The 19,721-nt window shown below is 50.3% G+C and overlaps 1 protein-coding gene across 2 annotated transcripts in view; it reads left to right on the forward strand.

The window, feature by feature from the left end:
- EIPR1 (EARP complex and GARP complex interacting protein 1) overlaps window positions 1–19,721 on the forward strand; it is a 147,555-nt gene that overhangs the window by 18,326 nt on the left and 109,508 nt on the right. The window contains exons 3-4 of one of the 2 annotated variants that reach the window (XM_087437196.1): window positions 8,858–8,990; window positions 17,947–18,024. In XM_087437196.1, the coding sequence (XP_087293322.1) occupies window positions 8,858–8,990; window positions 17,947–18,024 (211 nt within the window). The remainder of the gene's footprint in view (window positions 1–8,857; window positions 8,991–17,946; window positions 18,025–19,721) is intronic. The other variant, XM_004436439.3, reaches the window with a different exon arrangement.

Consider the following 19,721-nt stretch of genomic DNA (forward strand, 5'->3'; position numbering starts at 1 on the left):
TCGGGCAGCACAGATTCAGGTAGAAACCCAAACAGTGTTCCAGTTACAGGAGAGAGGCTCAGGGTTTTCATGGGAAAAGGGAGGAACATGAGGTGAGTTGTATTAAAGAGAGTTCCTTGGTGCTAGAGGAGGTGAGGCTGGGTTTGTACTTCACAGATTGGCTGGAGGTTCAGTCCTCAGAGAAGTACAGTTCCGTCAGTCCTTACAGACAGGATGTTCTTTCCTTACTGACTGCTTGGAATGTTGGCAGTTTGGTCCAGTTTGGAAGATAAAGAAAACAGACGTGCAAGGCAGTTCCTCTGAAATGGCTGCTCTGGCTCTGTTCTAATGTGGCTCCACTCGTGTCATCTTGCACAATACAGACACGTGCCCTAAAGACCTGCTCTGTGTACACTTACGTACAGACACCCACGCGATGGGGCACTTGTGCCATTGCCATGCAGCGTCTCTATGAGGTGAGGTGTCCCAAGATCAGGACAGCCCCGCCCAGGCCCGAGCTTGGGGCCCCTGCCGTGTGGTGCCGCTCCTGGCTGGCTGTGGCTGCAATGTGGATTCGGGGACTGTGACAAGAGAATCCTGTCTCCTCCAGCAGGGCTCTGAAGCCCCAGCCCCTCCCCGTTGGAGTGCCTGAGCCCCAGGCCCTTCCTGGGGAATTGATGGCTGGCTGGTTGGGGTTAATAGCCCCTGGCTTTGCCTCAGGCCATCAGCTCCTCCCAGGCAGTCATTAATTCCCTAGAAAGTGCCTGGCACCTGCATCATTACTGCTTAATTCAGCTGTGCCGTTTCACTGCCAATTTTGAGAGCTGTCACAGTCGCTGGCCTTCCTTTGTGGGAGAAACTGCTTTATTTTCTGTGCCCTTAATTTTGCACAGGACTCTGTGTTAGGAACAGGATGAGCATTTCTGGAGTCTGCCCTCTCCTTCTGGGTTCTCCTTCACGAGGAAGGCAGATTTTTTTCTTGGGGGGTGTGTGCTGTTGGTTGTCTGTCGGGGAAGCTTAGGCAGAGATGGGAACCAGGAGTTCCAGATCCGAGGGGTTTCTTTGCTTTTGCACTGTGCTTTTCCCACAGGTTTCTTAGCTTATTGCTAACCCCCTATTTCTTCTGTCGATAGGGGGTGAGTGTCAGGGGGACAAAGAGGAGGACTGTGACTTGTCCTGTCTCAACACAGCCCTGGCGATTGTGGTCAAGGTCATGAGGCGGGTGATGACACAGCTGGCTTCTTTCCCTCATAGCTCTTCTCTTTTTTGACTTGTAAGCTCCGTTGTTCTGTACTTGTATTTTGATAAGGATAGCTTTGTCATGCGCCCCCTCTGCCTGCAGTTCCCCTCGTTGGCCACCCTCAGAATCACCCGGGCATTTGTTAGAAATTCAGAGTCCTGGCCCCACTGCAGACTAACTGACCCTCCATTTCTCCCCCCTCCCCTTCTCCCCTCCAAGCCCTCCCTCATCCCCCTCCTCCTTTAATGATGACAGGAATTTATTGCCCTGTGTCATGGAAGCATCCTCAGGAGCCCGGTTTTGGGTGAGGCTGGGTCTGGTGGCCCAGCAGTGTTACTGAGAACACATCACTCTCATTTCTGTATTTTACTTTCTTCAGGTGGGCTTTCCCCTTAGGGGCCCTCTATTTCTCGTGTGTGTCCCAGATGGCCTGCTGAATTTGGGGACTCTCGTACGTTCTTTCCAGCCCTTGAGTTCAGTGTCTGAGGCGTACTGCCCGAGGTGCTCTCTGGGGTCAGTCTGTCCTGGCACCTACCCTCTGGCAGCCCGGGTGTGACTGCCAGGTCTGTGGGCATCTCTGAAATCTCTCCCTAGGGCGTGAGGAGGGGTTTGGCTGGGGCGCCTGTTCTTCAGGCTTGGGGTGAAGTTGATCCTGTTCTGTGCAGGGTTTTGAGCCCCCTGCTGCTGCGCGCGGCCCACGTCAGCTTTTATGTGAAGGCTTCCTGTCACCTTCCTCTGGTTCCCCAGCTGGGAAGTGACTGCTCTCTTTCCTCCGCTCTTGTCTGTCTCTGTGAACACGTACCTCTATGTAGGAATTAATGCACAGTGTTCTGGTTATTTTCTCCCGGTTACGGTTACGCCTCTCCATCCCCGAGTGTATCGTGAGTGTTCTGAGGACCCAGGACCGCTCACTGTTGGGTCCTTTTGATGTCTGGCCCTGAGCAGTTGTCATTGGGTGGATGTATTTTAAGGATGGTCACAAGCCTTGCAATAATTAGATCCAGTTTAGCAAATGGACTTACTTTTTGTACAGAAATCTTATGATGCCCTGTGATATCTTTTTTGGTATCCTATTATATCTTCAGACAAACAAACCATGTTTCTTTCTGGTGGTTTTTTTTTTTTTTTTCTGTCTGAAGAAGTCATGCTCTCCATGAATCCCATGCCTGGACATCCAGTTCTGTTTTTGTGCAAGTAAATTCCATCAGATTCGTTGGTCTGGATATCAAAGAGAATCAGCTCAAAACCCATTGCCAGTTAGTCCCACTGAAATCATGAGGAGTAAATGCCTGGAACCTTCCATGGATCCCCTGCTGCATGGGTGTCATGGAAGGGTGTCCATCTCTGCTTCTGATTGAAAATATGCTGGGAGAGGTGTACATGGGCTTTGTGTCGTAGATTTTCCCAACAATCTGTTTCACAGGGGGTTCCCTAAAGCATTTCCCCAGGTCTTTGGTGGCAGTTGTTCGTCATGAGAATCCTGTGCCTGGAACAACTCACATGTGTGCCCTTATGTGAACATGAACATGAACATGAGTATACAGAGTGCCCTCCCTCCACCGTGCGTTTCCTTTCTTTCTTGCTTCTATGAATTGTTCTCCTCTTTGTTTTCTGAGGATTCTGGCCTCATGGTATTGATTATGCCCCATAATTTTCTTTTTTTAAAAATAGAGTTCTACGTTATGTCTTTCTAAGTTTTAGATTTGTATCTAAAAGTGTGATAATAAAGAGACAGCTGCTGGCGTTCCAATGACCTATTTAGGTTCCAGCTTTTTCCCCAGTCCTTGACCAGATGCTGCAAAGGAGCCTCCGTCTTGTCCACTTGCTGTGGTCTGAATGTGTGTCTCCCCCAAAATTGTGTGTCGGGAGCTAACCTCCAAGGTGATGGTGTTAGGGGGTGGGGCCTTTGGAAGGTGCTTAGTCAAGTGGGTGGACCTGTCATTAATGGGATTAGTGCTCTTATGTTAGGGACCCACAGAGTTCCCTCATCTCTGCCTCCATATGAGGACACAGCGAGAAGATGCCATCTGTGATGCAGAAGGAGGGCTCCCACTAGACACAGAATCTGCCAGCACCTTGATCTTGGACTTCCAGACTCCAGAACTGTGGGCAGTAAATGTCTGTTGTTTATAAGCCACCCAGTCTGTGGTGTTCTGTTATAGCAGCCTGAATGGAGTAAGCCACTACTGTTCCAAGAAACACCCTCGTTGGGATCTGAGAGGTTGTGGAATGTGGACTGTGGGGTCTTTTCTTCTGGGGCTGCCAAGCATACTTTGGGCCTCATGGATGTTCATGTGCTGGGGCTTCTTTGCTCAGGTAGAGAGGATGAATACGGGTGAGTAAGTGGTAGTCACACTATGGGCATACAAAATACTGGGAAATGTGTGGCATGTTTGATAATAACCCTGTTACTTGTCATTTAAAGTCTTAGCTGAAGGACCAGTATGTGATTCAATTAGAACAAAGAGATCTTAGAAATCCAGTTCCCTGAATTTGCCAGTGCTGAAGCAAGAGCCCAGAAAGTTAGTGACCTCTCCCTGTGACATAGGCAGGAAGTGGCAGCCTCAAAACTGGAACCCGGGCCTGCTGACCCCATCACTTTTCCTTCAGTGTATCACGCTGCAGCAAAATGGGCTGCAGTAGAGAGTGAGTTTTCAGGGGTGCTCCTTGGACTGGGAGTAAAGAGAAGTGCTGATGTGAGACCCCGAGCATGGCTGTAGCCAGGATCTAGCGGCCTGCAGTACTGGATGTTCTTCTTAAGGAACTGCCAGCTCAAGGGTACTTTATGTTGTGGATGATAAGGCCGGGACACATCAGTGGTGAGGCCGTGGGATAGAGTCTGCTGTGGGCCGAATCTTCTAGCCATGGCTGTCCAGCTGACCCCTGGGGAGGGCTGCAGTCAGTGGCAGGAAGAATCTAGCCCATAGGGAAGCCATTGGATCCTTTACTTTCCCTAAGAGGGGAGCTTTTGATTTTTCATTTCCAATTTTATCCACATTTTTTTTTTAATTTTCAAGAGTTTGTTTACCTTCAGTTCACTAAGAGAGGTGAGACGGAAGGATAGGGCAGTGGCTGGAGTCACACACTCAAACCTGGTCCTGGGGCACTGAGGAGCTGTGGACAGGGGACACCTCTCTCTCAGCCCGATTCTCCAAGAGAGGGAGGAGGATTGATTAGGATCATCTTTACGGGCTTCCTAGTAAATTCTATAACTCTTACTCTTAAATTTTTATAGCCCTGCAGTGGTAAATCCAACTTTAAAAGTTTTAATAATGGTAATTCAAAGTATATGAGTTTGAGCTTCATTATAAGCTGTTAAAAACATTTCCAAAACTCAGATATGGCGTGAGGAATTTAAAGTAACGTTTAAGCACTGCCCAGATGACCACATGTCCCCGACCCTCAGAGCCAATACTCATTGGTCTTTCTTTTGTGCCCCCAAAGTCTTTTGCACTCACCTGAATTATAGTGTTTTCTCCATTGTATTCACTTGTTTTTATAGCAGGCCTGTATCTGCATATATTTATTCAACAGAATATTTCTTTGTATTTCCAGTATGAGCTGGGTGGAGGGTGTGTTACTGCTCAAGGCAGGTCATCTGCTCACCGCAAGACATGCCAATAGTGGAGAGGCAAGGTGGTAGGAGAGAAAGGGTTTTATTACAGCTTGTTAGCAAGGGGGAAGGTGGCTGACTAACATCCAAAAGAACCATCTTACAGAACAAAGACTACAGGCCAGTTATGTAGGGGGGTGGTCTCCGGGTCGGGGAGGCATCTGGTCTTAGTTCCTGATAATCTTTTGTTTTACTGCATATGTATCAGAGACCGGAGCAATGCCCCCTACCCTGATTTAGTTTAAAAATAATGAGAACAGAACCTTTAATATGTAAAGATTACTGTTTACATGAGTGGCACCAACAGGTGGTGCCCTGAGAATAGACAGTTAAGATACAGTCTCCTTCTTCAGAGCCAGGAACTGTCTTGTATTCTTTTGCTAGCCTGCTGCAGTGCAAAGCCCAGCATTGTGGAGGGTGGGGGGATTCTCCATGCGCCCCGGTGGTGTGGGGGCATCTCCATGTGCCCTGATGTTATAACACGCCCAGATTAATTAATAACATTTCGTGAAGATGTGTCCTTTGGACCTGTCCATGAACCTACTATACATGAGGATATATGGAAGAATCTTAGGACTCATCAAGCTTAAAGATGAAGGTTAAGAGACATATTATCAGAATGTATGCTATTAGGAGAGATGGACGTGAGGGGATCTTAGACCCTGCCCTCCTCGCTGCTATGTAGGGAGGAGGCTGACTTCTGTGTGCCTGAGAGTGCAAGAAAGGAACCTAGAGAATATCTGTTTGGATCAAGTAATAGAGCCTGGCTGGACAGCATGTGCTTTGTGTCTTTATAAGAAGGAAAGGAGCTTTCTGGAAAGGTGGTGAGAAGAAAGACCCTTCCCCAGATGAGAGCAAGGACTCTGGGGGAGCGGGAGATGCAGGCACAGCGGGAGCGCTGGACACCTACAAGTACTTGGGCAGAGGGAGAGGAGGTCAGTCTTGGAGGGTGGCTGGGGAGCTAGTGTGCAGGGAGGATGGTGTGTTGGGAGGACGGCAAGCAGGGAGGATGCTGTGCGATGGGTACAGCGTGCAGGGAGGATGATGTGCAGGGGAGGATGCGAGGAGGATGGTGTGTTGGGAGGACGGCAAGCAGGGAGGATGGTGTGCGAGGGGGATAGCGTGCAGGGAGGATGATGTGCAGGGGAGGATGCAAAGAGGCCGGAGTGCAGGGAGGATGGCGAGCTGGGAGGATGGTGTGCGAGGGAGACAGTGTGCAGGGAGGATGATGTGCAGGGGAGGATGCAGGGCGGACGGAGTGCAGGGAGGATGGTGAGCTGGGAGGATGGTGTACGGTGGGGGCGGCATGCAGGGGAGGATGGTGAGCAGGGAGGATGGTGTGCGGGGAGGACGGTGAGCAGGGAGGATGGCGAGCGGAGGACGGCGAGTGGGGAGGACAGTGTGCGGGGAGGACGGTGCCCTGGGAGGGTAGTGAGTGGGGAGGATGGTGTGAGGGGAGGACGGTGTGCAAGGGAGCATGGTGAGTGGGGAGGATGGTGTGGGGGGAGAACAGTGTGCGAGGAGGATGGTTTGCAGGGAGGACGGCGTGCAGGGGAGGATGGTGTGCAGGGAGGATGGTGTGCGAGGAGGACCGTGCACTTTCCTGATGGGTGGGTGGGCAGAACCGGCAAGTGAGGAATCTGGAAACCAGAGCTCTAGTGCTCCCACCAGGAAGTGCTCCTGATGCTCTGGTGCACTGCAGAGGGATGGATCTTGGGAACAGAAAACTAGTGTATTCAAGTGCATCCTTTTTTTCACTGTCAGTGGATTTCCTGACAAGTAGGGAATGTGTCAGATACTGAAGAAAAAATTTCCTGTTCATCCTAACAACACAAAGATTATTCTTGATTTTGTATATTACCTTTTAGTCTGTGTTCCAGCCTCAGCCCTAGCCCCTGCCGTGGGTGACCACTGCTTTCTCACCCTAGATTTGTTCTGCTTTTGAACTTCATACAAATGGAATTATACCGTATGTTGCTCTGATATCTGATTTTCTCCTTTGATATTGTCTGTGAGTTTCATCTCCGTTGTGCTGTATATCTGTAATTTGTTAGTTTTCATTACTGTAAGTATGCCATTTTATGACTATACCACAATTTATGTACCCATTCTACTGTTGATGGACATCGGGGCTGTGTACCGTTTTTGGCTACTGTGAAGAAAGCTGCTGTGAACACTCTCACACCTGTCTTGTCTTAGAGTTTGTCGGGTATATGCCCAGCAGCACACGTCTTCCTTTTATTGTCTCTTGGGTACGTACCCAGCAGTAGAATTGCTGGGTCAGCGGACATATGTCTGTTTATCTTTAGGAAGTACTGCCAAATATTCTTGTCAATAATCATTTCATAATTATCAATAGATTTTTAAATATATAACATGTCCACAGAGGGAAAAAGTTTGTGCAGGTAAAATTCCCACGGATGTGGAAAGGAAAAAGAGTACGATAAACCTTCACTTAAAAAAAAAGTGCCGTGTTATAGTTGGCTAGTTCTTAGATATGTAATTTGTAATTTAGAAGTTGCCCACCAGAATATTTCTGAACCCAGTGTGAAAACTGCACTGCGCTATGAGTGCCAGAAGAAACTTACTGAAAATAGTTTTAAAGCTAAAAATAATAGTAATGGTTTTTAATCTCTCCCTGGAAGAGAAGGGGAGGTGCCTGTGTTTTCGGGCCCTCACCCTGAGGGAAGCCGTGCACTCGGTGTCTCGTAATCCTGGAGGTGCATACCGTCATCTTCATCGTGCACTTGGGGAAATTGAGGTTTATGGTATGCAGGTTTTAAGTGGCAGTGGTGGGGTTTGAGTTCTACTCTGAGTCCAAAGCGACCCTTAGGAGACTGGAGTGATTCTGACATGATTCACTGCACGAGAGGAGCAGTAGGAGTCGAGCCGGAGCCTCTGAAGCGAGTCTGGTGTCGATGCTTTTGGAAACATTTTTTAAAATAGCATTTAATGTTTGTTTTGATTGCAAGGTAACACATACTAATCATGAAAAAATGTTAAAAATGCAAATGACACACAAAGAAGTAAAGGAAACACCGCTGCAATCCCACCATCCAGAGGGAACCAGCTGCCGTCCAGTTCTCTCGTTTGGACAGGCATACCTCTCTAAAGAAACAGTGCATGTCGCGTTTGCGCAGCTCTTTTATTTGTTCTTTTCCCCTTAAATATATATTATGGACCCTTTTCTTGGCACGAAATGGTCCTTTATAATATATCGAATGGCTCCATGGTGTTATGTAATGGTCAAATACTACAGTTTATTTGAACTGTTCCCTTTTACCAGACATTTAGGTGGCTTCTGATTTTTGATTATGATAATCAATGCCATAGTGAACATTCTTAGATATAAATCTCTGTGCAGATCCATGAATATTTTCTTAGTATAAATTTATTTTTAAAATAAGTGTTTAATTTTTCTCATTGACTTGGGTATGATGAGAGTGAATGTGAACATCATTTTAATTCCTCTAAAAATTATCCAGAAAAGCATGGACATAGCAGATTTAACTTTTCATTTAGTGGCTAAAATTTAAAAATGGACTCATTTTTAAAAAGTTGAAGATGTGTTCACGTCCAGTCCTTTCCTAGTCCTTCCCACCTCAGTCCCTGCTGACCTGTGAGTCATGTCTGCTGCAGAGAGGGCACCGTATGGTCACTCCCAGTCTTGCTCAGGCAGCAGCACCCTCCACCCTCCTCCTGCTCCACCCTGGATGACTCTGGCCCTAACACCAGCCGTGGCCTAACCAAGCCACTTGGGGACAGAGCTTTTGGGGTCTGTTTTCTTTCGGACTGGATCTGACCCAGGGCAGTGTTATGGAGCTTGCTGTCTTAACAGTACTCTACAGGGATTTTATACCTGTGTTCTGAGAGGAATACAGTGAGGTGACCTTACAGAGGTTGTACTGTTAGTGTAATAACAGTTCATTAAAGAGGTTAAAGATGCATTTGCTTATTTGTAGTCACTCTTTACGGTACGTGGAGAGAGTTTAAGATCCTGATGTGCTCTTTTATTGTATTTGTAGATCCACATCATAGACTTTGACGACGAAAATAACATTATAAATAAAAATGTCCTCCTCCATCAAGTGGGTGAAATCTGGCACATCAGTGCCAGTCCTGCAGACAAAGGTGTGCTGGCCACCTGCTACAATAAAAGTAAGTATTCTTAGGTGTTTGTGTGCGCCAGCTAGAGGACTAGCAAGACTGGTTGTACGTTGCTGATGGATCGCCTCGTGATTTATAAGATTTGACGACCAAAGGAAGTGCCTCATTCACAGAGAAGTTGTGATATTGGGGGTGGATGCTTGCAGCAGTTAATAGAATCAGAAGTCTAAGAGTTGAAGCTGGAATCTCAGCTGTTCCAGGAACTGAGACCCCTTGGGGCAGGGGAATTGAATGTGCCGAGGTTTTCGAATGGTGGACCTAGGTGTCCTCGTACGTTAGTTAAGCATGCCACGCAGGAGGGTAGCTGGATTTGCCTCTTTCTCGTTGCCTGTATGTGTGATAATAGTTGAGAGAGAAGGAGTGTCCGTGACCGTTCAGTACTCCCTAATAACAGCTTCTCTGTGGACACATGCATGTTGGATGTTCATGTTCCTTAATAAGCTTCATCCCAGACTACTCTTTTGCTCTCCAGTCTCTGGGACCTTTTACGTTTGTGGCCATGAAATGTCTGTGATGCTAAACTGGCCACGTATCCTCCTTAATTCTCCTTTCTCTGTCATTGTTAATACTTAGCGTTCAAATTCTGGCTTTGGGAAAACACCTCACATTCTGTTTTGTTTCTGTTATGTAAGCCAGAGTAAAGTCTTTGTACTTCTTTGCTATGTAGTTTCTAAAATGTTTCCTTCATTTATCCAACATGTTGGAATGTTTTTTAGCGTTCTAGAATTTTTAGACGCTTGCCTGTAAGACGTTCTATCTCACCTTTCCCTTCATGCTTCAGCTTCAAAATATTATTGTGTAGGGATCGTCTTCCTTCTGTTATCATCTGGTTACCAGGGTGCCCTGTTTCTAGAACTCGATGATTAGACTCTCTGCTTTCACAGAATTCTGCATACGTTTCTACTTTAACTTCCCATGTACCCCTTGCCCCTTTTTTTTAACACCCACCTTCTTCAGGGCAAAAAATTTATTTTCTGAAAAGTCTTTTCCCCGCTATGTTCTTCATCTCTTATTCTTAGCTTTTAATTGCATTGTTCCACTTAACTGAGAACGGCCCCCAGGGAGTTCACTTGAACTTCCGTTCTCCCTCCTGTCATCAGTGTTAGAGCAGACCTTCTCACAAAGGTGAGATTTCTTTCTTCTCTGTTACTTCATCTCTGATGAAAGTCAGCTGCCATCCAGTGGGCTGTGATGGATGGCCTGGTGGTTCCACCCTAAATCTTCCCATAGCGTCCTTGAGATGGTAACATACTTTTATACTTTTGTATAAATAACTATTTGTTCAACAACTAAGAATAAACATTAACTGATTTTTGTCACGTAAGTGTCCATCCCACAATATACTTGGTGTTTATGGTTTTGAGTGTTTTTCCCTTTGACAGCCCAATGCCGTTCCATGCACACTCCTCCCCACCGCCCCTGGCTTTGCTGGTTCTCCTGCCTGCTCTTGCCTTAAGCCAGTGTCCACCCTCCACTCCGTTTTGAGTGAGGTTGGCAGCCTTCCTTGGTTAGAGATAACCAGAAGTTTCTACATATGAAATTAGAGGTGGTCCTCTTCTAGAAAAGTGGCTTTAAATCTTTTTTGAACAGTCTTCTTGTAGATTAATTCAAGGTCAGCTGACTTAATTTCATCCAAAATACCTTTATGTTTGTGGTATAACACAGCAGAATCATGGGAACGATAGCCTATCACCTGGACCGTGTTCTGTTGGTTAGAAGCGGGTCATCATCCTGCCCGCGCTCATGGGGAGGGGACTGCAAAAAGGTGTGACCACTAGAGACTGCAGTGTGTCTGAGCAGTGCCTGCCGCCCTGGGAGCCGAGTCCCTCAGACGTGCAGAACACAGTGGTTGCCGCTGGAGAGTCTGGGCCATGACAGCATCCGCGCCTCCTGCGAGTCAGGCACCTGGCTTCTGGGTGTGATCTGCTGTCGGGCAGGTTGTCAGGCACAGTTCCTCTGTGTCTGTGAAGTCATCTTCCCCGCGCACCCATCACACCGTGGTGGGACAGGCATCATAGCCATAGACATTCTGCCCAAAAAGGGGGAGCATGGGGGGTCAGAGGAGCCCCCGGCCATGGCTGTTCTGAAAGGCAGCCCCCTCTGGAGTGCCTCGAGTGGGTCTCCGCCCCGTGGGCTCTTGGCTCCGCTCCGAGTCATCCTCCCTTCACGGAGCAGCAGGCGTGCGTGTACGAGGCGGCACCAGCCTGCTCCTGCCAGGGCCAGTGTGGGCCGTGTGGCCCCCTGCGTTTTGTCCTCTCTCCACCCCTGGGGTCCAAACTGGCAGTGTCTTGTGAAACAGATTCCTCAAGCATCTTGTAGGTCTTCAGTGAATGTCCCTTCATTAGACAAAGCCATGCCCACAGGTCTTCCTGAGATGGTCCCTCTCCACCTGGGACAGCTGAAGGACCTTACTCTTGACCCTCACCCTTTCACCCTTGACCCTTGATCCTCACCCTCTCATGTGAGGCACTCCCTCAACCTCTGGAACAGACCCTTCCTAAAACTGATGCTCTGACTTTTTGATCTTCCGGAGGTTTTAGCAGAACATTGAGAGGCGAACCTCGCCCTTTCCTCTCAAGCACCTTTCCTGACAGTGACTCTCTTGTGTGCATATTCCAGATTCCTCCCAGCAACCACTTGCAGGCAAAAAGCTTCTCGCAGAGTTATGTTCTCTTCACGTTGTCTTAGAAACAATAGTGAATTTGCAGTAGGTTAAAGTGACCTGAAAATTGAGACTCTTTTTCAGATCAAACTATGTGCTCATCTATCCTGGCTTACATCTCTGTCATGCGAGGAGCAGGTAACAGGTGCAGATTGTCACAGGTCATTGATAGGGACCTATGACTGCCATTGATCTGACGGCAGCTGTCGCCTGTGACAACCGTGGAACATAGGTCCTCGGAGTCAGGGTGGGGTCGTGTGACTGTAAGCTCTTTTGGAACTTGTTCTACATGGATGAAGATTTTTTAAAAACTGTAGCTTTTCGTTCTGATAATTTTAAGAGAAAAATGCGTCACTGCAGAAGCAAAATGGGGGCATGTGGGAGGGCGGAGGCTGTCTCAGCAGTGCCCACAGCTGGAGCAGCTGGGAGTGTGCTCAGCACCGGAGCACGTGGCTGGTCGGACACCGGGCTGGTGACAGGCCACGGGCCTCCCGGGGAGACGGGCCTGTACACACTGTCACCGAGAGCGCAACCTGCAGTTCTTGCCCCGACGCTCAGCCCTGAAAGGCCGTGTTGCTGCAGCCTGGGCGCGTCCTGGGCCCTCAAGGCGCCCACACAGGAGTTAATTCCTCACAGCAAGTTCTGTCCTTGGGGCTGCCAAATATTTAATTCACCTCCCTCCCCACTTCGCTCCCCTTCAAAATGGGCTTCTATTGAACATATCCCCATTCCTATGTTCAAAGTCTTGTTTTCTTAAGCTTCTTTGAGAAAAAAGAATATGCTTCAGATAAACTTTAGTAGTTAAATTATTTTTAAAAATTATGACTTTGCTGCTTTAATTTCCTTTTTTTTTTTTTTTTTTGAGGAAGATCAGCCCTGAGCTAACATCTGTTGCCAATCCCCCTCTTTTTGCTAAGGAAGATTGGCCCTGGGCTAACATCCATGCCCATCTTCCTCTACTTTATATGTGGGACGCCTGCCACAGTGTGGCTTGATAAGTGGTGCATATGTCTGCGCCCGGGATCTGAACCTGCGAACCCTGGGCCGCCGAAGTGGAGCGCACGAACTTAACCACTACACCACCAGGCTGGCCCTTTAATTTCCTTTTTTTCTGGATTAAAGTGTCTGTTTTTGTGTGTTGGCTCACACCGTTGTGTGTCTGTGTCCTGTGTGGGCGTCACGTGTGTTGTGTGTGTGAGTGTCTGTCATGTGTGTGTGTCTGGTGTGTGCGAGCACGTGTGGTGGCCCACTGCTCCGTCTGGCCCCTCTCGGGCAGCAGGGGGCGCCAGCGTCCTCCTCTGTGCCCTCCCTTCCTGGGTCCCTGTTGGCCATGTCCGCAGTCTGACACTGTTTTGAAAGCTTCCTTCCACTTCTCAGGGCTTTCTCGAAACACCATCACAGACGTGAAGACCTTGCTTGAAAAGCATATTGCAGAATCAGGCTCGCTGCTGGCCTCTTGCCAAGGTGACCCAGGTGGACGAGTGGTCCTGCCTCAGTGGTCTGTGGGTTTCTGTGGGAGCAAGTACTGAGTTCAGTTCCCTGAGCCTGCACCCGGGCTCCCAGGGGGACCCTCTCAGCCCCCGAAGCCGCTTGATGTGGCGGGGAGCGTGGCTGGACCCTGGTGATGGGAGACCTATGGATGCCCTGTGGTCAGTAGGCAGCAGGAACCCAGGAGAAGTGTCCCTAGAGGGGGACACTTGTGTTACCCCCAGTGTGCTTGTCATGACAAGCCACGAGCGCAGGACGTTGGACCTCGATCCCGGAGTCCCAGGGGCCGATGCCCAGGGCGTGAACTACCCTGCTTCCCCAGCACGTTACCTCTGTGCCCTGCCTTCCCATGCCCTTGTCCTCCTCCTGCTCTCCCTCCTGTCTACACATCCCGGGTTCTCCTTTACCCTTGAAAACGCCTCCTCCTGAAAGCCCTCCCTTCCCACCACCCAGCCTTCAGCTGGACTCACGGCTTGTCTCACCCATGTGACATTTCTGCCTCCATTCACGTGGCTTCTCCCTTACAGACCGGATACCCCAGGGCCCTGGCACGTGTGCCATTTACCTCCACGTCTGAGCTTCTGGCCTTGCTGAGACAACGAGGTCTCTGCCTCCTGTCCTGGCACCCTCCCAGGCAGCACCCGCTTCCCCTAACAGTGGCTGTGTGTGGGAGGGAAGTTACATAGTTACATAATAGCTACTCAGAAAATATTTACAGATTGAATTCGCTAATTTAAACTGAATTGAATTACTAGTCTCAGTGAGACTTAAAAAGATGTAGTGGGGGCTGGCCCTGTGGCTTAGGGGTTAAGTGCGCACACTCTGCTACTGGTGGCCCGGGTCCAGATCCCGGGCGCGCACCGACGCACCGCTCGTCCGGCCATGCTGAGGCGGCATCCCACATACAGCAACTAGAAGGATGTGCAACTGTGACATACAACTATCTACTGGGGCTTTGGGGAGAAAAAGGGGGGAAAAAAAAAGGAGGAGGACTGGCAATAGATGTTAGCTCAGGGATGATCCTCCTCACACACACAAAAAAATGATGTAATGGACTTTCTTAGGAACGAGGGTGCTGAGATGTACTGAGCAGATCGGCAGGAGGAGACCTCAGCCGAGGTGACCCCGAACTCTGAATTAATCTCAGTGTTTGTGCTCCAGGGAGGAGCGGGTCCTGGAGGAGAGGAGGCGGGTGTGACCCCACACAGGTTTCCCTCACGTGGTAGGTAGTTCGTGAATTAGTGAGGTCCAGTGTCAAAGTGCACTGAGAAATTAAAAAGGGAACTAAATACAGAATGGACCAGTAATTTCTGCCAAATTGTCCCCAGTCATTTTCCAGTATTGTTCAGTTATAGTGGAGCAGGGACAGCGGTGGCAAGGAGAGGCGGCTCTCCTGCTAGGCACATGGGTGGTGGAAGGAGCTGGGGATTGGGCTCTGCTTTCCCCTGCTGTTTCTCAGCTCTCTGATCCCGGACCAGTCAGGTAACCTCTGGGGCTGTCATCTGTAAAATGGGCACGATTGGACCCACGCTGTTGTTTGAAAGCAAAGAATGAGGAGCCTCGGGCAGCTGGGAGAGGATGTGTGTGAGTGTGGTGGCCGTGCCCTCTGTGGCCCAGGTCAAGCGGGCTGTGCTCAGGCACCGACGGGGGAGACTGCGTGTCCCGAGTGTGCCCCGGCCTGGTCCAGCTTTGCCAGGAGTCGGAGGTGCGTTGCCCAGGCCTGGCTGCAGCTGCCGTAGGAGCCTCGGGGCACAGCCGACAGGGCTCCTCGGAAGCGTCCTCAGCACAGGCTTCATTGACGCTCGCAGCCTGCTGCTCCAGCCGTCCTGTCACCACTGGAGCTTCTCAGTTTGGTGTGCAGAACCTTCGGGGTTAGGTGCCAGGGGTGCTCGAGGCCGCAGGATGAATGTGGCTCTTTCTGTAGTGTCAGTTTTGTTGGATGAAAGCGTTATATGTAGCCTACATAGATGTAGATCTGTTCTCATGTGGAGTGCAAAATTCGCCTGAATCTCATGATAGCACAAGAGACTTGCTGAGGGTCCCTTCAGATGATGTCCCCAGATGCCGTCAGGCGGACGAGTAACCGTTTGCAGAGTGCGTTCACCTGTCAGGACGTGCTTTGTCTTTGCTTAGCTGTCAGCGTGGCCCCGTGGAGACGAAGGTGGAGGCTCTGTTCCAAGGGATGTGGGGGCAGGGAAGCCTGACGTGTAATAAGAAAGACTGTGTGATGACAGAGGCCCTTCCCCTGGGTGCCCCTCACAGCGGGCGGCCCTCCCCATGTTCCTGGCTCCATCCAGCTGCCTTCCCTTCCCTTGGCCAAATCCAGAGCGCCCAAAATGGATCAGATGGTGTTCCGGTCCTGAGACTTGGCCTCCTTTCTGTCTCAGCCTCCCTCTCCACTTATAGAATCCCTGTGTGTAGATCAGCGTCCTGCCTGACCCATGTGAATGAGCCACGGGGGTGCACTAGGCCCCAGGGGCTCCTCTTGGGGATCCATCTTGGGGATCCATATTGGGTGACCCAGGGTGGTCTTAACGCCCTGGCCGGTATAGTCATCCTTGAGCCATGACATCCTCATGTGTCAGCTGCTCTGCAGGAGAGTTTGACCTCTGGCTGTGCTTCTGGCTCTGAATACCCAGGACCTAGATGGGGGCAGTATTCAAATGTGTTACCAGGCGGTATTGCTTATGATAAAAATAGTGACCCCTGACTGGTTGTTGCTTCTGATGGGGCACTCTGGCTCTGTAACCCCGATGGGCTGTTCTTTGGGCTTCCCTGGGGGGTCCCGTTCCCGTGGGCGGTTCGTGCAGGAGGTCCCATTCCTGTGGGCGGTTCATGCAGGGGGTACCGTCCCTGTGGGTGGTTCGTGCCGGGGGTCCCCTCCCTGTGGGCGGTTTGTGCAGGGGGTCCCGTCCCTGTGGGAAGCGGTGGTTACAGCAATGAATGCCCAGGAGGCAGGAGGCTTCTACACCGAGAGCCACCACACCGGCCTGGAGTGAGTCAGGTGCCCTTACATACACAGTGGCCTCGAGAAGGCACAGGAGGAGGAGGTGGCTGGCAGCCATGTGGGCCCCTTCAGGAGTCTGTCCTGAGTCTGGGGTCCAGGGGCCTGTCTGTAGGTGTACCTGAGGGGTCGCCTGGTGTACCGTCCACAAGAGTCTGATGGAGTCGTTTCCAGGCCCGGGGGATGTAAGAGGACCTGGTAAATTATAGCAGGGAGAGGGCCACGGAGGCTTCATAGAGAGGTTGTTCCCGGTCCACGTAGGAGAGGAGGCACTCAGAAGTGTCTGTAGCATGACCGAGTGAAGGGACAGGGGGTCCCTGTGGGCAGGAAGAACTTAATGCATTAGTGTAGGGGGCCCTGAGGTCATGTTACTGCGCTGAGCTTTGCTTATAATCCAAGGAAGGAATTCTCCAGAGGTTGCGGATGGCTGTGTCAAGATGTCGGGTCCATGTGGCCGTGGCCTAGAATTCCAGCCTGGAGGAAGAATATTTGAAACATGCTCAGAGAGGCAGTGTAAACACTGTGAAATAACGTCTCTGTTTTGGGTCAGCTGCACCTCAAGGCGATGGTGACACTGGGAACGTCGGAGAATGGTGATTCATGATGCTTATCTCAGGCGCTTACTGAGCATCCCTCTCGGGGGGTATCTGATCACATCCCCAGAGGCAGCAAGCTGTGGGGGAGGGTCCTGGGGCCAGGGGCCAGGAGACCGGTGTCTGGTGTCTCTGTCACCACGTGTTGCTGGCGCGCTGCGTAAAGTCTCTGAACCTCCATTTTCTCCTCTCTAAAGAGGAGACATTTCGTCTGCCTGGACCCCAAAGTTGCTGCGATTTGTAGGAAGACCATACACCTGGAGTGCCTTGAGAATTGTAGTATTTGTGATGATAGTTTTATTGTATGATTTCTTAGACTGTTGTTCTGTCCATCATTGTTTTAACCCCAGTGCTGTTAAATCTGGTTTTCTTATGTGTTTGTGCCTTGACTCCAATCAGGTGAGAGCGCTCAGGCTGACACGTCCTGGGTGCCGTGATCACCCGGCTCTTTCCAGGTGCTGAGCTCTTTACACGACGGTTTCTAACCCCCAGCAAGACTGAGAGGCGGACCGTCATGTTACCGCGCAAAGGGCGCGATCTGCTTGCCACGAGACAAAAGCCAATTGTCAAGAGGCAAGATGGTGGAGAAGAAAGGCAGTTTAATACAGCTTGCTAGCAAGGGGGAAGGTGGCAGACTAATGTCTCAAAGAACCGTCTCACAGAACAAAGTCTGCAGGCCAGTTATACAGAGGGCTGGTCTCCGAGTGGCGGAGGCATCTGGTCCCAGGGTGGGGGAATCCGTCTGGTCTTAGTTCCTGGCAGTCCCTTGTTTTACTGGACATGCATCAGAGACTGCAGCAACGCCCTACACCCTGATCTTTCAGTCGTCATTGATGGTGGCTGACAGCATAGACTCTCTGCCCGGGGGTCATCACAGCACATTCCTGAGAAACTCAAAAGAACAAGGTTATCAAGTTATAGCAGCTGAGAGGGGCCATAAAGTCCAGAGTCAGAGGTCATTCCAGGTCACCGTATGGTTTCCCCTCTACAATATGGCTTCCCTTATGTCAACCCTGTATTGAGCCGGTATTAGTCACTGTCCCCATTTCACAGACGAGAAAACAGGCCTCCAGAGGTCACCTGACTCACCCTGGTGGACTAGTGGTGGAGGCCACCCATCTGGAGGCTGTCCCTGAACGCCTGGTGTCTTGCTGCCGTAGACCCCAAACCCTCTCACACACGGCTCTCTCTTTTCTGTAGGGATGGACTTAAACACACCCGTCATGGGGGAGAAAAGCGAGACTGGTTCCGTCCCATTTCATGGAGGCTGGGAGCAGGGTGAGCCTCATTCTCATGTTTGTCAGGGGATGGGGGCCCTGAGGCTGGAAGGAGAGAATGCAGCGCAGGACAGTGTCGGGCATGGCGCTGGGAGTGAATACCTGGCCCTCTTTACCCTTAGTGAGGAAACAGGCTGAAAATGCAAACAGACAAGGAAGCACTCAGGTGCCTCTGGGAGGCTGGCGCCATAATGGGCTGTCCTGAGAAGCCAGGGCTCCCAGGTCCTTTCCCGCCCTTTGAGGCTGGCGTCCTTCCTGCCTCGCCTGTGGTGCCCCGTCTCTATGGCACCTGACCTGGTGCATCACTGTCTGATCGGGGGCCATTTCTTAGGCCTAAAACTTTTCATTTCAGGCTTCCCGACATGCCCATATGAATGCTTGCAATTATGGGATGAAATTGTATCATTTTTATTATTCTGAGGGGTTATTTGTGGTCTTCAGTGGCTAGGGTTTCTTTTCTTCCTTTTTTTAGACATAGAAAGGAACTGTGGTATAATTTAGCTTATCTGCCAATTTCTGAATCCCCAGGAAGAGCCAGAGGTTATGCGGGCGTTAATGGTCCTGTGTTTTAATGACGTTTGCCACTTCGAGGTTATAGATTTGGTATGGTGACAATGGTGACTTGCACTGAAGTTAACGGAAATCCTTATGGCCAAATTACCCCTGCTTTGTCGGCAGTCACGTAAGCAGCAGTGGCTCCCATGCAGATTGCTTATCGGATCTCAGACCCTGTTTGAACACTTTAATGAGCACTCGCTCGTTGAGTTCCCACCTTAGTGATGAAGAAACTGAGGCATCGGAAGGCTAAGTGACTTTCTCAGGGTCACATGTCTAGTGAGGGCAGATTTGGGATTTGGGCCGTGGATTCTGGTTCCAGGCTGTGCCCTTAACTGTGCGAGACAAGCTTCTATTCAGTTGGAGCTCGATGCACAGCAAGGGGGCTGTTTAAACCTACCTGATTCTTCCTGAGACCACGTACCGATTTAGTACGAGTTTCAAGCTTTAGACACTCATTCGCATTCCACATTTTAAAACTGTTATTTTTTTGAGTTTCCGTTGTGCTTAAGAGGTAGCACTAAGTGGTGAGGACAGAAAGATGAGAGACTGGGTACCAGACTCCAGCAGCCATGTCCCACGGGGACAGACACAGAGACAACGCCGACGTTAGCCCGTTCAGTTAGTGCGGCGTGAAGACTGCGTCAGGATCCTCACAGTGTGTGCACAGTCTGAAGTCTGCGCCAGTCCTGAAGCCTGGTGCCATGGAGAGCACTGGGAGGGGAGGGACGATGGTGGGCTCAGGTCCCTGACCCTGGCCCACCGTGGGCGGCTCTGCGGCCAGGTCTTTGGACATCTCCCATAAACGAGGTGGGATGCACCCCTGGCTCCCCGGGGTACGGATACTGCCCATGATTGGTGTGAGCACACTTAACGTTTAGGAGGACTCCTTTCTGTTTGTATGAGGACTCCGTGAAATATGGCCCAGGATGACATGGTGGGGCTTTGTGGAGATTTTCACTCCTGAAAAGTAAATTAATGAGTGCGGCTTCCGTTCATTCTGTTCCTTGGGTGCCCGCCGCCATCGCCAGGAACTGTCAGGTGATGTTCTGAGCCCTGGCTCGAGTTGTCACCTTGTACGTTTTGCAGGACCTCATTGTGTCACCTGTGCCAAGTGGCTGCATAGACAATTCCTGAGACTCC

This window comes from Ceratotherium simum, chromosome 11, assembly GCF_057802395.1.
Source record: "Ceratotherium simum simum isolate JZ-2026a chromosome 11, ASM5780239v1, whole genome shotgun sequence".
In the NCBI taxonomy this organism is placed as follows: domain Eukaryota; kingdom Metazoa; phylum Chordata; class Mammalia; order Perissodactyla; family Rhinocerotidae; genus Ceratotherium; species Ceratotherium simum.